The 22,767-nt window shown below is 39.3% G+C and overlaps 1 protein-coding gene across 1 annotated transcript; it reads left to right on the top strand.

Moving 5' to 3' along the window:
• On the top strand, window positions 1–21,252 carry SLC9B2 (solute carrier family 9 member B2; the record flags this gene model as incomplete). The annotated part of the gene is made up of 11 exons (XM_081959077.1): window positions 1–93; window positions 3,506–3,674; window positions 5,048–5,218; window positions 6,797–6,939; window positions 10,297–10,424; window positions 11,837–12,012; window positions 12,728–12,834; window positions 13,935–14,084; window positions 15,099–15,207; window positions 15,350–15,486; window positions 18,953–21,252. The coding sequence occupies 11 exons, from the start codon at window positions 1–3 to the stop codon at window positions 19,187–19,189; spliced, it is 1,620 nt and encodes a 539-aa protein (XP_081815203.1). The 3' UTR covers window positions 19,190–21,252.
• Window positions 21,253–22,767: the final 1,515 nt, after the last annotated feature.

Genomic DNA, 22,767 nt, shown 5'->3' with positions numbered 1-22,767 from the left:
ATGACAGAAGATCCAGTATCAGGGAGTTGGAAACCAACAACACTATCCGAAAATGCTAGCAATAATGTAATTCCCATGCATGAAGCAGCTCAGGTATTTTTTATTGTTGTTGTTGTTATTGTTGCTGTTATTATACAACTATGTATGTGATTTGGTTACTTTCATATATCCATAACAATCTTCCTCAGTCTGGTGAATCTTCCATAAATATTGGACTTGAAATCCACATTCTAAAATATGGAGCTCTTGCGGGAATTTCTGAACTACAACTCTCACCATCCCTCACTACGGATTATGCTAAGTAGAGTTGTAGTTTTCTAAGCCACTAAATTCCCCACCCAATTTACTCTACAGTGACCAATCCAATGTACTGTTGTTTTATTAATTTTTTTTGTAGAAAAATTTTTCTTTGTAGAAAAGAAGAGAGTTGAGCTTGACCTCTGTGACTCCATGAACATTTCTGTATAGTTTCTTGAGAGAGGGAAAGAAATATGCAGCACTTTTAAAGGAGGCAAATTTTATGCTTTGGATCATTAGAAAAGATTGACCCTAACCTGGTTCTGATAACATAATGGCCTCATAGAAATCTATGGAGTTGTTACATCTAGAATATGGTGTACAGTACGATATTCTGGTCACCATATCTCAAGAGGACTATTATGTTGTCGGGAAGATGGGGAAAGGAAAATCTAGGAGATGAGGGGTTTGAACGACTTTCCTGTGAGGATAGGATGCAGTGATTGGGACTGTTGAGCCGGGAGAAACGGCACAAGGAGATCAAATCAATCAAATCAAATCAAATTTTATTTGATTAGCCGCACCCTCTCCAGAAGGACTCGGGGCGGCATACAATTAAAACACATAAAATATACAAATATAAACAGTACATAAACATATACATACACATGGAGGAGGTAAACAGATGAATAAAATAGAATTAAAATTTCAATTTAAAATCCCCTCAATTAAAATACAAAATACACAATTAAAAAAACCCGTCAGGAGCGATATGATAAAACTATGGTTGAGCCAGCCCAGCTACTTGGAAGAGGTGGGTCTTGAGCTTTGCACGGAAGGAGCGGAGGTCAGAGGTGGTCCTGATATCAGGGGGGAGGTCATTCCACAGGGCTGGGCCCATCACAGAGAAGGCTCTGCTCCTAGGCGTCGCCCCCCGACACTGTCTGGTGGACGGCACCTGGAGAAGTCCCTCTCTGTGCGAGCGAATTGGTCGCAGGGATGTATGGGGCAGGATACGATCCCGCAGGTAACTAGGTCCTGAGCCATGGAGCGCTTTGAAGATCGTTATCAAAACCTTGAAACGCACCCGATAGACCACAGGAAGCCAGTGCAGCTCGCGCAGGAGAGGTGTCACATGGGAGTACCTCGTACTCCCCATAATCACCCGCGCGGCCGCATTCTGGACCAACTGAAGTCTCCAAGTGCATTTCAAGGGAAGCCCCATGTAGAGATATGACTAAGATGCATAAAAGTGTGCATGGTTGAAAGAAAGAAGTACTCCATATCCTATAACATTAGACTAGAGACTGTTCTATGAAAATGCCTAGCAGAAGATTTAAAATAGATGCTTTTCTATGCGGTGTATAATCAACTTTTAGAATGTGCTGCTTTGGACATGTTATTGGCTGCTAGTTTAGAAGTCCTTAAAAGCAGCTTCAATTATTGGCTGCTGCCTGTTAACATACTAGATTCATGGAACTGACAGTGGAAGAAGAGACTTGATACTTTATTTGTGAGCTTGCTAGATGCTTCTTGTGAATCATTCCTGAAATGGAATGTTCACTAGATCAGGTGACTCCAACCTTGGCAACTTTAAGGCTTGTGGACTTCAACTCCCAGAATTCCTCAGCCAGCAAAGCTCCCAGAATTCTGGGAGTTGAAGTCCACAAGTCTTAAAGTTGCCAAGGTTAGAGACCCCTGGGCCAGATGGTTCTCGTGATGAAAGATTGCCATTCTCCAGGATGCTTTTTCAACTTCCCAGTCTGCTACGGAACCCTAGTATTCCCATCTGACTCACTTCTACCAGGTCAGACTATGTACTGTTAGTGGTTGGGTTATTTTTGAGTTATGAGTTACTCCAGGGTAATATATACACTATGAGCTGTGGTGGCACAGTGCAGGGGTGGGTTCCGGCCGCCATTAATACCAGTTTGGTGCCCGAAAAAATTTGCTTCGCAACAACATTAAAAATGGAATAAAAATTACAATTTTTCAATGAAGATTGCTCTGCACACGTGCAAAACAGAAAATCAAGATGGTACTGCCAAGGATAGAACCAGTACAGTTACGTGTCCGCCGGAGTTACTACCTATTCGGCCAAATAGGTAGGAACCCACCTCTGGCGCAGTGGTTAGAATGCAGTACTGCAGACTAATTCTGCTGTATTGCCGACTGCCAGCAGTTTGGCAGTTCGATTCTGCTCGGTTCAAGTATGACTCAGCCTTCCATCCTTCTGAGATTGGTAAAATGAGAACCCAGATTATTGGGGGCAATGTGCTGACTCTGTAAACCTGTTTAGAGAGGGCTGAAAAGCACTGTGGATGGCATATAAGTCTAAGTGCTATTGCTATTGTAGCAGTTTAATACACATAGTCCTCAACTTACAACCACAATTGGTACTAGAATTTCTGTTGCTAGGTGATGTGGTCATTAAATGATGTTATGGCCATTTTTGCCATCATCATTAAGCAAATCACACATTTAAATGAATCCCATGATTATTAAATGAATCAAGTGTTAAACAAAGCTGGCTTCCCCAATGGACTTTGTTTGTCAGAAGCCACCTGAGAACGTTGCAAATTACAATTATGTGACTGCAAGACTTTGCAAGCATCATAAGCATGAGCCAGCTGCCAGGCTCCTGAATTGTACATCCGTCCTGAAATTGGGAAATTCACAGCTCGTGGGTTACCTACCTCTATCTTGAATGGAAAGGGGCAAAATGATCTTCATGTTAAACTACAACATCAATAATAGTACAACAATAACACTGTATTTCCTGAAGCTAGCTGTGAAATGGATTAGTGATAAGCCCAATCCGGCTCCATGTTTTTAAGCAGGGGTAAATTGTATCAAGACAAACTCTTAAATTGCAGTTATAAACCGCAAAACTTTCTTCTACCATCACTCTTCAAAGAAATTGGATTACAGCTTATTTTATCTGTTGTATGGGCATAGAACAGAAGTGAGCATAAAAGTCAGATTAATGTATCTAAAAACAATTAGAACTAAATCATAAAGAACCTACAGACTTCATGAACCAGCATATTTATCAACCGCTGTTCTTGTTCAATTCAACTGTTAAGCCACTCTTGCTCAATTTGGTGCCATTATTAGAATTAAATTATGGAACAATTTTCTCCAGACTGATACCCATCAGACAACATTTTACTTAGAATTAAATCTCACTGAGTTCATAACTTTTGAAAATTGAAAAGAAATTAGGACAGATGGTTGTTACTAATATTATTTCTTGATTTCTCCTCAGGATGTTTTGGATTCCGGAGCCACCAGTGGCATTGTACAAACCAAAGAAACAGCTCCATTGAACAGATGCGAGGAACACGCTCAGGGACCTCTGGCCGAGTTAAAAACTTCAGGAAAACGAATATGTGCTTGTCCTCCTCAAGGCATCCTTGCCAGAATAGCAACAAACGGTGAGGGGGGGGGGGAATAAAGGGAAAAAAGCCCCTGTTTTCTGTAGAGCATATTTATTTGATGTATTGTATTTTAATCTGTTCTAGAATAGTCAGCAAAGGAATATTGCTCTGAAGAAAATGTGACTTGCCCTTCGGCCTTCTTACCATTCAGGCTGGGTGGTGCATGCAGAAAAGTGTAGGAGTAATAAAATATATCATTCCAGTCCCTTTCTTCCACACCCACTTCTTGTCAGCCTTATCTTCCTATTAGTTGTTTGACTTACTCATAGGTTAATGAGTGACTAGTGAAATTGCAAATTCTACCCTATAGGAAAGTATTGATTATTCACAATGCTGGTTCCTTGGGCGATGAAAATAGTCTCTAATAAGTCGGACTCTCTTGAGTCTGAGTAGAAGGGGTTAATTTAGGCTACTGAGTCCAACTAGTCTTGGAGTTCCATTTTTGCAGCCCCCTGCCTCTGCCCAACTATTCTGCAAAGACTGATAATCTGACTGATGAAAATCAACAGCATATATTCTTGCAATTTGAGGATGGAGTGTTATAACACATTGGTTCTGTGAACTCTAAAATCAGCACAATACTATTAAAGCACGGGGTTGAAAGCTGGGATTAATTGTCAACCTTTCCCAAAACAAAGCTTGCAAAATCATACCTCTTCTTTCACATTATCGTTTCACACCCTTTGTGTCATTGCTAGATGCACTGCAGCCTTTAGCCCCCCACCCCCACCCCTAATATATTCAATACATATAGCAGTCACCATCACTTTTCCCCAATTTTCTGTATTACATATTCTGATTCATTTCCTTGGGTAGACATGCACTGGGTATTCTAGGCCAAGGCAAGAGTGTCAGGATAGAGTTTTAAAAAATCTTCACCCATGAAGCCCTGCCTTCTTTTTGTGTGTGTCACATGGTCACATCATGATCTTTTGACTCCCTTCCCATGGATGCCTTGGCAAAGAGCAATACTTTTAATTTTATGATGAAGAAATAATGAATGATTAACACAAATAATCCTCAGTCATACATTTAATTACTTTTGCCAATTTGAAAATTACAATTTGATAAAAGTTACATTACTCTATGCTCCAATTTCCATTATTTGGTTGCATTTTGTGGCATGTCTGATTGAGAAGAAACTTACTGGATTGTGCAGATTTATAGCCACAAAAGGGAACATTTACCAAATTGGATTGGTCTTAGAAGTGCAGGTTTGCTTTTTCCATTTTTTTTGTTTATAAAGCATAATCTACATGCAATTTAGCAATAAATAATTACAAATAAATAATAATCCTTTACACATTAATATAAATTCTGAGCAATGTTTTCAATATGTTTACATATCTTACACTTTTTTCTTATTCCAGTGGTAGCAGTAGCATTGATCTGGGCTGTGATCTGGTCTATTACAACCAACGAAAGTCTTCCTGGTGGGAGCCTCTTTGGATTTTTAGTCCTCTATCTTTTTGCTGTAATTGGTGGTAAAATTGTTGGATTAATTAAATTTCCTGGTCTGCCTCCCCTCCCTCCTCTTTTGGGTGAGTATGTTTTTAGACAGGCTGTGTCTTTTCACATTTAGATTGGTTGTTGAAATAAAGAATCCATTGTGAAATTGCCATATAGTACAAATTTATATCATTAAGCTATAATTGATTGTAAAATGCAATATTATTTGGTGAAGATATTTTAATTACTGAGAAAGTGCTTGTTTTTATTTATTTTTTATGTATTCATTAAATTTATATACTGCCCATCTCATTATCCAAAGGAATGGGAGGTTTTTGGTTGCTGTTTGATTTTGTGTTTTGGGATGGAATTAATTAGAATAACTCCAATAGTAGGGAATTTAAAATAAATAATTTTAAGTGGACTTTAAAATGCTAAGTCTTTGTAGTACAAATTAAAAAGCAACAGCTCAATTTACAAAAATGTTTCCATTTCTAAAATAAGTATTCATCTTGATCTTTAAATAATTTGATTATTGATTATACTCTTTAAAGATAGATTATCAACTAATATTTTTTTCAGTTTACAGCTTCAATCTGTGCCCGTTTCCCTAACAAATTTCTGTAGGGATCCATGATGGGCATGCAGCTTGCAAATTATTTAAATTAATTAGAGTTTTAAATTATTCCTTTGTCTGAATTCATTTTTTCTGGGCTCAGGGGTGGTTCAACAAGGCAGCAAGTACTTCACTTTTCAAAAGTTTTTGAGTCCCATTTGGTGTTTTAACCCTAACTGTAACCCAGTTACTAAGGGTTCACACAAAATATTGACCCATAAGCTAAACAAAGATGTATATTTGCATATGAATTAGACATACACCAAAAACAATTCAAAACAAAACCCCTAAGGTCAGCTTAGGGGGTAGTGTGCTATTCTAGTTTAGCCTGTTGTGTGAATGCAATCATTATCATTCAGTCTATCCTGTGACAGCAGCTTAAAAATTTTGAGATTACAACTCTATGTGTGATTGATTTATAATTTTTGATGATTAGGCTCTAATGATCAAAGAAGTGTATGTTCACACAACATGCAAATGCATGCTGCTAACCATAGTTTTCTGAATAATACAACTATATTTTGGCTTATCATGATTAGACTTAGCACATTTGCTTCCTCTCAGAATGTGGATGATGTCCCACATCATGCTAAATAATAACTTATTTAACCATAGTGCATAAACTTATATTTTATAAAGTCTCAATGGCTGGTTCTACATAATATGTAGTACAAACCAATTATTGCGTAGCACAGAGTCTAGATCAGACAAACATGGTTTAATGCTCAGTATCTTTTCATCTAATTAGCCGTATGGAATTGTTAAATTTGTGAAAGAAATTTGGTGGAATACAAATTTGTATATATTTATTCAGGAGAAAGCATTTTCCGTGCCGTTCATAGATCAAGAAATGGGACTCTTTATAAGGTTGCAGGAGTATGACTCTTTGACTGTATGATCACAGGACAACTGTTGCCTTCTTAAATGTTTGGTTCAAGCGGTGTACAGAAAAGGAAAACATCTTTGAAGGCCCTGGACTTCAGAGCAAACGTCTCAGACTTTGGAAATGCCAATTGTGTCAATTAATAATGTGCACCTTTTGCCTCCTGTTTAGGAATGTTGCTTGTTGGATTTCTTCTAAGAAACATCCCATGGGTCACTGACATAGTCCTAATCAATGTGAAATGGGGAGCCACCCTTAGAAGTATTGCTCTCGCCATCATCTTGGCCCGGGCTGGCCTTGGCCTTGATCCAAAGGTGGAGTATCAAAGGGTCCTTGCTTAACAAATGCATAGCCAGGTGATAAAGTTGTGACTAAATTCTGATTCATTTATTGAACTAGGTCACCATTTGGTTAACCCTGGCTTATTGAGAAACAAAAGTGGCTCAAGCTGCAAAATAGTTTAAGGCATAAAGCATCCCTAAATTGCATTTTTCAAAATCTCTGTAGTCCTCTCGTAACATACAGTATTTTTCAGAGTATAAGACGCACCTTTTTCCCTCAAAAAAGAGAGCAAAAATCTGGGTGTGTCTTATACACCGAATACAGCATTTTTTGGCCTCCCAAACCCCCGCCTCCTTCACCAAAATGGCCGTGCATAGCCTTTAGGAGACTGCTGCTGGGGGCTGGAGAGGGCAAAAATAAGTGGAAAGTGGGCTGGTTTTTTTTTTTGTTTCCTCCCCCCCCCCAGCCACCAGGAGCACTATAAGCCTCCTAAATGCTATGCATGCCCTTTTTTGACAAAAAATGGGCTCATTTTCACAAAAAATGTGCTATTTTTGGGAGGTCTGCAGAGTGCAAAAAAAATTTTTTTACATTTGCCTCTTCATAATCTTTGCGTCTTATACTCCGGTGTGTCTTATACTCTGAAAAATATGGTAATCACCCCCTGGTTTGGTTCCCAATGAAAACAATGGTGCCAGCTCTAAAATTGCCTTAAAATTGTTTTAAGAAACAAAATACACCCTCTTTCTTTAGAAGGTCCCACCCAATACTGAAAGTCCTAAGTTCTCTTATGTATATTTGATAAGGCTCTACCCTCTTTTGCCTGGTTTCCTACTCAATGCAACTCAAATTCCCCCCAAAATTCACACACATTTTAACTACCAAATCCACATTCAGATAACTGTAAATCATAATTTACAACTCTACCAATTGGATTTATATGACACACATGGTGATTTAACTAATGAGATATTCATATAAGGTGTGACCCATGTCCTCATCTCAGATTAGTTTGGAACCACTTTTCCTCTGGTGCAGTGGCCAAATGCTCCTTCCAACCAAACTTTCTTTTTGACATTTGATGTGGTTGTTTTTCTTAAATGTGGAAGGAATATTTTGTGGAGAACATTTAACTCAAGGAGAACCTAAATGCCTCAATATTCCCCATGTAGTGATTTCCTGAAATGTCAGGTATGCTTTCCAGAATTTCAAGCCCAGTGTATGTAGTCCCAGGACATGCATAAGAACACTGCTTCAATCCTGACCATGTTTATCACTGGGTTGAGAACTATAATATCTCTGCTAAAGCAGGGATATTATCCTTAAGTGCAAGAAGTGAACTGTTTCTCTTATAAAAGATTTATTTGGGAATTTTGACCTAGAATGTGAGGTCTTGGAAAAACTTTGTAAAGAAAACAAAATTAGGTTTCCTTTCAGTGGATCTTGACACCTGACACATCCATGTGGGTTTCTTGGCAACAGATTGCTATTATCCTCTTCTGATAGAGTAGCCTATGCTTGTGGTATTTGTTTGGTTTTTTAAAAACTTCATTTTGTTATGTTCTGGGATTTGTCCAACATTACTAACTTTCTGAGGTCAGCCAGAAATATCAAAACTGTTTGGTCATATGTACTGATATTCAGGGTAATGATCAGTTTTGCCTTTAACTGAATTTAGTCTATTTCTGATCCCTATTCACAGAAATTTTTAATTTCATTCAGAGGTAACACAACCTTTGATTTACAGTAATGAAACATAATTAGTTTGATGATTAGACATTCCTACCATTTCTTCTTTTCCTAGATGAGTGTGATAAATCAGAAACTTCTGCTTTTCATTGAGATTAGCTGACATTATCTGAACCCTGAACTGTGGCAACCTCTACTATATTTAGCTCATAACACTATATATAACTCCACTATATTTAGCTCATATCTCAGTTTCATAAATTTATAAATTAAAATTGATTTCCTTCAGTCAGTGATAAGTAATCGATTTTAGAACTTTAGCAATGGAGTGGATCTAAAGCTCAAGCATTTTCTTCGAAACTCCATCTGTTAGTCGTGCAAACTGGTAGGAGCATACCTTAGCCTTCTTAAGGTTCAGTATTGCCACGATACTAAGGCTGTGCAACATACTATGTCACTTTATTGATAAACTCACGTGTATATTATCTGAATCTAGTCCATGGATCCAGCTGTAGAGGCCTTAACCATAACCTGTAACCACGTTTTCAATTAATGCATCTTAATCTAGGTGCCTCATGCCAATTAGGCCAATTAATCTGTACTGAACTTTTATTTTCTGGCTTCTGGCCAAAAGGATTGGAACTAGAATAAATGTAAAATGTTGGGGTCCTTTTTCCTGGTTTTTTTTTTTTTACTTTGTTATATTAAATTACGACCATATGCCAGATTTTACTTAATGCATTATACAAATACATTAAACTGTGGCATGCTAAATATTATAGTTCTTAGCAGCCTGAGCCAGCATTTGCAATGGTGAAGGAAGCTGAAAACTGTAGTTCAGCTATGTCTGGAGTGCTACATTTTATCTGTTCCTGCTTTTTGCAAAAGCAAAACCATTGTAAATTGAGCACACAAGAGAAAATCCTGAGTTCTACCACCTTTTATAAAGCAGCATGCTCACTAGGTAGGGATTTCATATACAGATGGGTAAAAAACCGTTTGGGATCTCTGTGTTTATTTGTGGCCATCTAGTAGATACCCAGATTTTTTATGGCATTCTGATCACTGTGTAGAGCCAGCTTGGTGCAGTGGTTAAGGCATCAGGATAGAAACTCTTCTAGTTTTGCTTTAGTCACTTCATTTTATCCCCAAGAAGGATGCAATGACAAACCACTTCTGAAATCTTGCCAAGAAAACTTCAGGGATTTATCCATTAAATCTCCAGAGGTCAAGAGTGACTCCAAGGCATAAATTAATAATAAAATAAAATAATAAATAAAATAAAATGTAACCTATTGATCACAATACCTTAACACAGCTTAGCCAAGAGGAAACATAGATGCTGATCCCAAGGTTTCTGATCTCTAGATCCTTAGTTCCATGCACCCTTTTTCCATCTGCATTACTTCTTATGAGTAATTCAATTATACGCCCTCCATTAGATATGTGCCTCAATGCAGTGTACATAATTTAAAGTAACAAATAACCAACAGACATACACAGCAGAAAAGAAATTATTAAAACGTAGTGCTTAGGAGGCTATTCAGATAACCAGAACAATCAAAAACTGTCTCATAAAACCTGCTGAAGCAAATCCTGGGCGACTGCCAAATAGAGCAAATCTCATAGGGTTTTCTTCTGTGGTCTTCAAAACATTTAAAAAGCAATTCCACTGACTTGCAAATGCATTTATCTTGCAGGCGCTGAAAAAACTAAAGGCTGTCTGCTTTAGATTAAGCTTGGGACCCTGCCTAGTAGAAGCATGTACAGCGGCAGTCATATCTCATTTTCTCATGCACCTGCCATGGCAATGGGGATTTATGCTTGGGTAAGTTCCTCTTCCAACTCAAAAATTGTATTTTGTTTTTCTTTCCTTTTATGGGCCAAAACTGTCTTTCCTATTCCATGAAGTCATGGGTACAGTGCAGGTGTCACATCTGATTTAGTTTGATTATGCTGTAAAACATATGTTCTTGTCATACCGCAGAGGATTAGGGTTGGATTTGAAGCCCTGATCCATAAATGCATCTGGAATTTGCGAAGTTGCATATTTAGTGAGAGAGAAAACCTATGTTAAATCATCATTAATTCAAAGGAAATTTTTAATCCTGTTCAGAAGTCTTTAAAAACATCTCGCTAAGATGCATGTTTAGCAACAATTTCTTAATAACCATGACTGGATGGTTCACGTAACATGCGGAACCACAAACTAGTATAGTGTAACCTTCAAGTGCTTAGATTAGAATCGGAAAGATTCAGCTTCTAGTTCATTCGCAGCCCCAAAAGCACTCTGGGTAGTCATCTTTCAACTCAATTTATCTCACAGAGCTATTTTTCTGTGGGAAAATAGAAGAATGGATTGTTATGTACAAATAATCAACTTTGGTTTACAAAATCCAATAGTTGGGCTCATACATTAAACCAGAATAAACAGTTATGATCTACAGTGCTATATTATGTCAATCCAGTGTGCTTCAAGGAATCAGCCTATATTCTTAACATAAAACAGTTCTTACCTTCCATCTTGACTATTGCAATAGTCTCTACATGGGGTGGCCTTGAAAACTATCTGAAAGTTTCATTTGGCTCAAAATGCAGGAGCCCACGTGGTTTTGTGCAGGCCTACACTTGCAGATGCGTCATTTCCCTTGCGGGAGCTGCATTGGCTACCGATTTGGTTCCAGATCCGAGTCCACGTGCTAGTTGTCACCTTCAAAGACCTAAATGGCTTGGGATCAGGTTATTTTGCCAATCAGATCTACCCAAACCATCAGAGCAGGGTGGCAGGGAATACTTCCTAAGGAGAGCCATCTGATGGGAGCAGGAAGGACTTTCTCTGTGATGGCTCCCTTCCTGTGGAACATCCTTGCAGAGATAAGATTGGTCCCCACCTTGGCACTATTTCCCAAGGCCCTGAACATATCGTTCTGCCAACAGGTCTGGGGACCCAGAATGGCATGGATCGTTTAATTTTTGTCAGGAGGGTATGGGTTCTTGCTGTTTGTATTGTTTATGTGTTGGGATTTTATCCTTGTAACCTGCCTGGAGTCACTGGAGGGTGAGTTGGGCAACCATATAAATTTTCATAAATAAAATTAGTACTTTTATACTATGTTTTTCAACTCCCAACACAGTTCTTCAGTTTTCCCTTTCTCTTGTAAATTGCTAATCCTACTCGGACTGTGAAAAGTGGAAGAGATAGCTACAAATTGATGTAACTAAAAGTTGGTTTGTGTTCAGATTTGTCTTAGGTGCTGTGTCTCCTGCAGTTGTAGTCCCCTCAATGTTGGTTTTACAAGCAGGAGGATATGGTGTTGACAAAGGTGTCCCAACTTTACTAATGGCTGCAGGAAGTTTTGATGACATTCTGGCTATCACAGGCTTCAACACCTGCTTAGGGATAGCATTCGCTTCAGGTACCTGTCTATTCTATTGATAAGTCACATACAAGCCACCTATCTTCTTTGTCATACTGCTAGTTTCTCCTATACAAGTAATATCCTTTGCATATAAAAAAAACCCTTTCATGCTGATTTTATGCCAAAATCTTTATTTGTCACACAATAAAATTCATGAAATGGGAAAATTGTACCTGTGGTCAGGATTAACCTGAGACCTTAGTGCACATTTCTTTACTATGTTCCACATACAGTATACTTATGTGACATATACTTCACCACCTAGTAGAGATCAAGCTTTCAATGAAGAAGAAATGGTTTGAATTACAAATTGCGTTACCAAGTTCTTATTGACAGCTATTGCCGTTAAAAGGCATAATGCAATGATTGTGAATCTATAATAAGCATGTTATGATACATCATGCCATTTTGGTAACACTTGAGGCCTCTGAATTGTCTAGAATAGAGTTTCCCAACCTTTGTGGCTTTGCGGACCGGCGTAGGGGGGAGAGAGAGGATGGTTCCATGCAAGTGGCGGACAAGCACGCACATGCACATAGCTCCATTTGCGCGAGTGGTGGGCATGCATGCCTGCCGCTCGTGCAAATGAAGAGCGCGTGCAGGCGCTCGCTCACTGCTCACATAAGGGGGATGCCAGTCACGCTTATAAATGCTAGCTGCGGGATTATTCAACAATCCATTTGAATCCGCTTTTTCTGATTTGCCAAAACAGGCTCCACCCTTGCAAATGTCTTTCGAGGTATATTAGAAGTTGCAGTGGGTATAGCAGCTGGTGGACTTTTAGGCATTTTTATTCGTTACTTTCCAAGCAAGGATCAGGTAAGAAGAGAAAATGTAGCAGTACTTTTGAAATGTAGCAGCCTGCTGTCTGTTGAAGCATGAGAAGAAACAACACATTTAAACGAACTCCCTGTCACACTTTAGCTGGAATAATAGGTATAATAATAACGTATCTGGCAGATTTGCAAATATTTTGATCAGAAGAGTGCTTTGGACCTTGTGCAAATACCAGCACAACATCACTTCACTATTCATTGAAGTTGTTGATCTTTGTTCAAACGTTTGAACAAAATCACACTAAGGAGTTAAATCTTTAAAACAGTGGTACCTTTTTTCAGATTCAAGACACCTGGAAAAAAAATGGGCTGCTTCAATAAATAGAAGAGATGTGTTATAGAGGTAGGTCCTCAACTTGCAACCATTCGTTTAGTGATTGTTCAAAGCTACAATGGCTCTATAGTGACTTATGACCAGTTTTCAAACTTACAGCTGTTGCAGCATTCCCATGGTCACACAATCAAACTTTGGATGCTTGGCAACTGGCATGCATTTACGATGGTTGCAGCATCCTGAGATTCTGGGATTGTCATTTGCCCTTCTTAGGAAGCTTCTGACAAGCCAAGTCGATGGGGGAAGCCAGATTCGCTTAAAATCTGCCTGATTCACTTAACAACTAGAGGCAAAAAGGTCGTAAAATGGGTCACGACTCATTAACTATCTTGCTTTTTGGGCAATTTTGGACTCAATTATGGTTGTACGTTGAGGGCTACCTGTATTTGTATGAGTTTCGAATTAGTTTTTCCAATTTCTTTTTGAAGCAAGTACAACTTAGATTTCTAGTATATTAATTTTAAAGAAAAAATAAAGATTGCTTGAACTGAACTGAGGATCTATACAATTTCTTTGCAGCATTCTGAAAGTAATTTGCTGTTGTTTTAATTCAACATTTTTTTCCCAACCACTTCCCTATCCAGAGGTAACCCTACTTAACTTTATATATTACACAAGGTCTACAGAATTTCCCAAGTATTACATGACCATACAATTCTAAAATATTGTATTCTTTTCAAAGTTTCTTGTCAAGTTTGGATTGACACTTATGCATCATGTCTCTTGATTTCTCCAATTTCTTTCCCTAGAGATATCTTGTATGGAAGAGAGCATTCTTTATTATAGGCTTATCAATGTTTGCAATTTTTAGCAGTCTGTATTTTGAGTTCCCTGGATCTGGAGGACTGTGCACAATTGTCTTGGCGTTTCTGGCTGGCTCATCATGGTCTGATGAAAAAGTGAGTATTTAATCATCATGTAACCAAGAAGTCACCTTGATTCCCAAATATGAGAGTTTATTAAATATTCTGGACAAGTTGAAAGTGTAAAAAATGCTTCAATTTTGGTTCCATATTTTAGCCATTTCTTTGTGAGCTATTTTGAAGTTCTCTGTCCTATGATTTATGGGTATTTTAAAAAAATATTTCTACAGATTTGAGGGTTTCTTTGACTCTGCCATCTTCTTCCTCTAAATGTATCCTCCTGAGTTCATAAGCATTGATGTTCAGTTTTTGAAAAAAAAGAGGAAATGGTGCTAATATTGCATCACAGTATACAGTGATTCTTAGCTTAGTGGATTATTTTTTATCCCCATTCCACCAAAGCAAATGATCTGGAAAAATTTTTGAAGCTACTATATGTCTCTACTGAGTATCCTGTTTCACTGAAAATAAGACCTCCCTGAAAACATTGCAACACAGCAGCAGCCATGAGGTGACCACGTTCGCTGCCTCTTGCACCTCAAAAATAATAAGACCTCCCCAAAAATAAGGCCAAGCGCTTTTTTGGGAGGATCAAAAGAAAATAAGACCCTTTCTTATTTTCAGGGAAACACAGTATTATGGTATTATGAATTAAAGTGAATGGGATTAGGTGAGAACAGGGTGGAAAAGAACTACCATCTTTTTAATTACTTCTATAGTATGTTATAGAAATAACTAAAAGATGGTATTGCCTTAAGTTGTGTTTGTGGGGAGGGTATTCCCCCTAAAAGGAGGACTATTTATAATTTCAAAGCTCCTATTAAATTATTAGAAGAGTCCTTAATATCTTAATATTTGAAAGATGCGATGTCATCTTTATAATGATAGAATCTCTCTTCCTAAAATCAGAGCAAGAACACGGCACATTTGATTGGATCACTTAATTTTTTTGAAAATCTTATTTAATATGAAAATAATTAAGCATGTGTTATTTATGTTCTGCATGAATGTACAGTACTGTGCAACAAAAATGCATTGCTTTTTTTGCAGAAAGAGGTAGAAAAAATTATTAAGGTCGCATGGGAGATTTTCCAACCTTTTCTTTTTGGTTTGATTGGCGCTGAAATATCTGTCGCATCTCTTGATCCTCAAACAGTTGGTAAGTCTTCCACTAACAAGTGGGCATTTATGCATATTGTCTTTGGAGGGGTTCGTTATCAGAAGGAAAATTATGCCATTTAGGTGTTGAGGTGATTCTTTTCTTCATACCAGAAATAACCAAATCTATTTCTTTGTTGCAGGATTTTGCATTGCCATCCTGGCTGTGGGATTGATAGCCCGAGTTACAGCCACTTTTGTATTGGTCTGTTGTGCTGGTTTTGAACTGAAAGAGAGAATATTTATTGCATTGGCTTGGATCCCCAAAGCTACTGTGCAGGTATACTGTATTTTTATGGCAGATTTCTGTCCTCTGGAAATAAAATTATTTGAATACATCGATCCTCCCAAGAAGTTAGTAAGACCACACCTAGAGTACTGCATCCTGTTTTGGTCACCACACTATAAAAAGGATGTGGAGACTCTAGAAAGAGTGCAGAGAAGATCAACCAAGATGATTAGGGGACTGGAGGCTAAAACATACGATGAACAGTTACAAGAACTGGACATGGCTAGTCTAGTGAAGAGAATGGCCAAGGGAGACATGATAGCAGTCTACCAATATTTGAGGGGCTGCCACAGAGGGGAAAGGGGTCAAGCTATTTTCCAAGGGACCTGAAGGCCAGACAAAGAATAATGGATGGAAACTGATCAAGGAGAGATTCAACCTGGAAATAAGGAGAAATTTTCTGACAGTGAGAACAATCAACCAATGGAACAGAAGTTGCCTTCGGAAGTTGTGGGAGCTTCATCACTAGAAACTTTCAAGAAGAGACTGGAGTACCATCTGTCAGAAATGATGTAGGGTCTCCTGCTTGGGTGGGGGGGGGGGGTTGGAGTAGATGACCTACAAGGTCCCTTTCAATTCTGTTAATCTGTTAAAAAGTTGAATGGAATGGAATTGGGTTGAGTTAAGTTGAATACTTTATTTGGCCAAGTGTGATTAGCCACACAAGGAAACTTTTCCCGGTATGGAAGCATTCAGTGTACATGCAAATACAGGTAGTCCTCGACTTACAACCTAAGACCAAAATTTTTGTAGCTAAGTGAAACATTTGTCAAGGGAGTGTTGCCCCATTTTATGACTTTTCTTACCGCATTTGTTAAGTGAATCACTGTAGTTGTTATTAATATGGTTGTTAAGTGAATCAGGCTTCTCCATTGACTTTGCTTGTCAGAGGGCTGCAGAAGGTGATCACATGACACTGCGACTGTCATAAATATGAGTCAGTTGCCAAGCATCCAAATATAAATCATGTGACTATGGAGATACTGCAACGGTCATAAGTGTGAAAAATGATCATAAGTCACTTTTTGCAGCGCTGTTGTAACTTCAATGGTCACTGAACAAACTGTTGTAAGTTGTGGACTACCTGGAAACATCATGATCATTATACCAATAATAGGAGGGAAGTAAAGAAGATAATAAGGATTAATAATAATAGTACAGCCACACCACCTTGTTGTCCAATAAAAGCTCTACATCTTTTATCCAGAGCTATTAAATGGGGAATGTTGCTACAAGCATTTTATCTTTTATTTCAATGCAAGCCAAATCATTCGTAGTCAGAATTTGCAATCCCATTTTCAAATTTCCCCTTTGATAGTACTAATGCAACAGTTATACTACAGCATCATAAACATCTCCCTAAATGTAGTGAGATGATCCACCTGGATTAGAAAAGTGTATGAAACCCTAGCACTGTTGAGATGATCACAAGGCTAGATCTTCCGTGGTGGCGCAGGGGTTAGAATGCAGTACTGCAGCCTACTTCTGCTTCAGTTTGATTCTCACCAGCTCAAGGTTGACTCAGCCTTCCATCCTTCTGAGGTCGATAAAAGGAGGACCCAGATTGTTGGGGGCAATATGACCCTGTAAACTGCTTAGAGAGGGCTGTAAAGCACTGTGAATCAGTGCTGTTGCTATTGCTGTTTAAAGATTTTCCAGGAGCAATAAGAGACTATTTGTCTGATATTGTAACTGTAGCCAAGTTCAAGACTGATTTGGATTGTGAACTTCATCATCATCAACCTAAGGTATAGGCTCTTTGTAACTCTAGGATGTTTTCAGGGTTTTCAGTATGAACGTTAAGTCACTGCAAACAAATTTTGCTTGTGTGTATAAGTGAGAGAAAGAGAGTAAGCTGACAAGAAAGAAACTAGCCTTCACACTTATCCTCTACTATTTCTTGGCATCTCAAAACTACCATTCTGTATCTTAACCTGAGGCAGGAAAATCCAATCCAGTTGAACTTCAAAAATATAAACAGTGGTTAATAAATAACAGAATTTAGGAAGGGACCTTGGAGATCTTCCAGTCCAACCCCCTGCACAATCAGGGGACCCTATACCATTCCAGACAAGTGGATGTCCAATCTCTTCTTAAAAGCCTCCAGTGATGGAATACCCACAACTTCTGAAGGCAAACTGGTTAATTGTACTCACTGTTAGGAAATTTCTCCTTAGTTCTAGGTTGTTTCTCTCCTTGATTGTTTCTTATCTTGTTTTCTGATATTTTGAAAAATAGGTTGAACCTCTCTTCATTGTGGCAGCCCCTCAATTATTGCAACACTGCTATCATGTCACCGCTAGTCCTTCTTTTCACTATAGTAGACAAACCCAATTCCTGCAACCAATCTTCATGTTTTAGCCCCCTAATCAGCTTTGTTGCACTTTTCTACACTCTTTCCAGAATCTCTACAACTTTTTTATAATATGGTACCAAAACTGGATGCAGTATTCTAAATGTGGTCTGACTAAGGCTTTATAAAGTGGTACTAATACTTCACGTGATCTTAATTGTATCCCTCTGTTAATGCAGCCTAAGATTGTGTTGGCTTTTTTGACTGCTGTCACACATTGCTGGCTCATATTTAAGTGACTGTTGACTTAAATCTAGGACTCCAAGATCCCTCTCACAGTCACTGCTATTGAGCCAGGTTTCACCTAATCTGTACCCGTTAAAATTGATTTTTCTTGCCTAAGTGTAAATACTTTGAATTTCATGTAGAGAATCACTTAAAATAAGTCATAAAATTCATTTGATTAGATGGACACCAATTTATATGCTTTTGAAAGGAGCAATGCATATTCAATGAGAACTGGTCTCTTAATGGTTGTAGTCTTAATATCTAGGCGCTATCAACAGCTGCTGGGGAACAGCAGCAAGAAGGGCTTCTTATCCACTAGTTAGCTTTTTTGGCTCCAGTGCCAAAAGTGGGGGGAGCGCAGGGGGTCATGCACAGGCGTGCCACACCCATAACGCTATGCATGTGACAACCTCCCCCCTCGCTTTTGGCACAGTTTTTTCATCCTCCCCAGGCTCCACAGGCTTTCTAGGAGCCTGGGAAGGGCGAAACCCACCCACCCCGGACGCCCTCTGGAGGACTCAGGAGCTTCCCTGAAGCCTCCGGAGGGCAAACAGCAGACCTACGGGAAACCCGGAAGTTCGGGAATGGTGACTTCCGGTTTGTCTGTAGGACCGGTTTTTGCCTTCAAGGAAGCCTCCGCAGGTCGAAAAATAGCCTCAAAAAAAAGCTGAAATCAGCTGGCCAGCGGATGCATGCACGCTGGCCAGCTAACGGGGCAACGCCTTGCGTGCCCTGACAAATGGCTCCGCGTGCCACCTATGGCACGCGTGCCATAGGTTTGCCATCACAATATACAGTGTTTGATGAAACAAGCTTTTGTGCTGTATTTTTTAAATATTTTTTGCTGTGTATCTATTCTTTCTTTTCTCTCAACAGGCTGCAATTGGCTCAGTTGCCTTAGATACAGCACGGGAGCAGGGAAATGAACAATCACAGAAATATGGCATGGATATTTTGACAGTTGCTTTCCTGGCGATCTTAATCACAGCTCCAATCGGAGCTCTTATAATTGGGCTGGCAGGGCCCCAACTTCTCCACAAGACTTCTGATACCAACAGAGAAAGTCCCATATATGAAGAAAGAGAAGAAATAGAAATACATGAGCCAGCATAGGGAGAGATGACGTGCAGCCCACAGATCACCTAAATTGAGACTGCTTATGAATCATGGTACTCACAAGTAACATACAGAAGTTTAAAGGCCTATGAGATACACTGCAGATCTTCCAGATATATGTACATATTTTTAAGATGACATCAGTTGGAGCTGTTTAGAGTCAACGTTAGCTATTAGTGGCTGGTAGCTTTTCTTTTAGTGGTTAACAGTTTATTAGGTGAAAAAATTAGTGGCTGCTGAATTAAAGTATATTTAAAGTACTGAAGAATAAATGAAGCTGTTGAGGATTAACCGAAACCTTTTAGATGCACTGCCTGGGTGAGAACTAGGGATTCTGATAAAGACTTCTACTCCTTCCTCTTGTGGTGGGAAAATAGTTAGGACTGAGATATAACCTGAAATTTTCTCTGAAAGACTCTGCTAGCCTGAAGTCTTCTCTGAGGGATAGGTTGGGAAGAGTGAATTAGTATAGTTAAAGTAGATTTTATACAAATAGTGTTGTAGAGAATTGGTGTGTTAGATGTGTAAATAGTGGATGACAGGCTAGAAGTGTCCTTAAGAGATAACTTATGTTTGTGGTATGTATGTTGAATGAGATAATGGCAAGATCAATAGAGGAAAAGAATGTTGTGATGGGGACTCACTGTGGATTATGACAGGCAGAGATAGATATTGCAGGAAGCACCAGCTTGACTACTACAGGAAAAGGGAGACCCATATATTTGTATGGATCTCTTCTAAACCAGATATTCCAGACCAGAGCCCAGGTGGATGAACTGCTGGGCATACTGGCCTCCAGTTACCACTGGGTACAAAATTAAGACCACATTCATTTTATAACATCTGGTAGATGAATGTGGTGACTTGATGTAAGTTATTGAAACATGAATGGGGGAAAATGAGGATGTAGCCCTGTTGCAAATTTGCCCTGCCAGTTATGCAACAGCTATAGCAACTTGCCCAAGAAGAAGGGGTTGATGTGATGTACAAGGCACCTTTGCAGTGATGAGGAGCGCTGTTATGATTGGAAAAGAATGTCTTAAAGGATATTATAGCGAGCCCTCCATGAATATCTGGATGTCATCTTAGAGATAATGTTGGGCCATCCCAAGATTGAATGTTTGAGGAGACTTTAATCTTCATTCCCTGGAAAAGAAGCTCAGTGTGTTGCATGAATTTAGGGTAACTTTGGGCCTGCCGCAAATAATCTGTGTCAATAGACTACAGTAAACACCTATTATATTCGGAGCGAATAAGACAGAACTGGAAATGGAGGACAATGATACCTATAATCTGCTATGATCAGTTTACTTCATCTAGATTCATAGACAACCAAGGATTCCGTATGAATACTGGATTCTTTCAACTGATATTCTTCAGGACCTGGATGAATTCAAGTGGACTTCAGAGGACAACCTGGTGTATTATTCTGTTTTGTGTCTGGCTGACTTATGGATCCAACTGTTTCTGACAACTGGGGGGAGGGTACTAATATTTTATATGTTCCTTTTTATGTCCTGCACTGCTTTACATTGCTCAGAATATACATATTGAAATGGGCTACAAAAAATTTAAAATAATTAGTATAAAATAAAATATGATTTTATTGAATCAATATCCAAATGTGCCTTAATCCATCCCCTCACCATGCAGTCCCAACTGTCAGTACCTATCCCTCCATCACAACTGATGAAGTTTCTTGGGTGAGAAAGGAAACATTTTGTTGTTCTTCAAAGAAAAAGAAAAAAGTCCAGATGCCTTTTGAAAAAGTACCTTTGAGACAACAATGACCTGGATGACTGAGAATCTCCACAGACATTTATCTTTTCATATATTTCTATTATATAGCTCATCTTTTCTCAAGGTTAAGCTTCTTCACAGGGTGCATTCTCTACTCCCCTTCTCTGAACTGGTTTTTACTTCTCGAAATTAGTATCCTGCATAGGCTTGGAGAGAATAATATAATACTACAGATGAGAACTGACCAAAGTACAGTGAAATAAAGCAATACTGATGCAGTTCTTTGACTCCTAAGATCTTTTTCACAAGTAGTTATTAAGCACCGATCTATGTATTGTGTTTCCAAAATAAACATCTTTGTACTTGCCTCTCTTAATTTGTATGGTGTAACTTCCTCCCCATTTCACCAACCTGTCAAGATAATTTTGGATTTTGTTTTCTAGACTCTGAAGTTTCTCAACTTCAGAGACTTTTAAGATGTGTGAACTTCAGATATGTGGCAGCTGCAAGTCCATGCATTTAAAAGTCCCCAAGATTGAGAAACACTGTCAGCATGCACCACCCCACCACATCATTTTATATCATCCAGAAATCTAAACGCATCCCTCTCATTCTCCAAATAATTCATGAAGGAAGGGGAGAGGACCTAGGACTGCTGGGGCCCATTTGATACTTTTCAATCTGTAAATCACTGATAAGCCCCTTCTGAGTATAATGTTTGAAGTGACTGCAATATTCACTTATTGATACAGGTGCAAAGTTGGAAGGGACCTTGTAGGTCACCTAATCCAAACCCTCGCCCAAGCAGACCCTACACCATTTTTGACAGATAGCTGTCCAATCTCTTCTTGAAAGCCTCCAGTGATGAAGCTCCCACAACTTCCAAAGGCACGCTGTTCCATTGGTTGATTGCTCTCGCTGTCAGAAAATCCCTCCTTATTTCCAGGTTGAATCTTTCCTTGTTCGGTTTGCATCCATTATTCCTTGTGTGGTCTTCAGGTGCTTTGGAAAATAGCTTGACCCCTTCCTCTCTGTGGCAGCCCCTCAAATATTGGGACACTGCTATCATTGTCACTCCTGGTCCTTCTCTTCACTAGACTAGCCATGCCCAGTTCCTGCAACCGTTCTTCATATGTTTTAGCCTCCATTCCCCATAATCATCCTGGTTGCTCTCCTCTGCACTCTTTCTAGAGCAGTGGTTCTCAACCTTCCCAATGCCGCGACCCTTTAATACAGTTCCTCGTGTTGTGGTGGCCCCCCAACCATAAAATTGGTGTCTCGGTTCCTAAGACCATCGAAAATATGTCTTTTCCGATGGTCTTAGGCGACCCCTGTGAAAGGATCGTTCGACCCCCAAGGGATCCCGGCCCACAGGTTGAGAACCACTGATCTAGTTTCAACGTCTTTTTTATAGTGTGACCAAAACTGGATGCAGTACTCTAGATGTGGTCTTACTAAGGCTTTAGAGAATGGTATTAGTACCTCCCTTGATCTTGATTGTATCCCCCTGTTAATGCAATTAAGGACTGCATTGGCTTTTTTGGCTGCCCCCCCCCCCCGGGCACACTGTTAGGTTTTGTTTAATGTATTTTACTTACATTTCTCTTTCCCTTGTACTTGCAACTATTTCAGCCCTCTGGGTCCCCGGAGGGTGGAGGGGGCTGAGCTCAGGCTCTCCTCCAAGGATTTCCTTGCGCGGAAATACAGAGGAAAGCAAAGCGGGGCAATTACAGACCCTCCCTCCCCTCCCCTCCCCCGCGCCGAGCGCCGCAGCAGCGCCGTTGAACCAGGTGCCCTTCGGCTGCAGGCAGGCAGGCACGACCGTTATTTCAGAA

Source organism: Natrix helvetica (assembly GCF_964273705.1).
Source record: "Natrix helvetica genome assembly, chromosome: 7".
NCBI classification, from domain to species: Eukaryota; Metazoa; Chordata; class Lepidosauria; order Squamata; family Natricidae; genus Natrix; species Natrix helvetica.
The sequence above is the reverse complement of the archived record's forward strand: the minus strand, read 5'-3'. Positions and strand labels throughout refer to the sequence as shown.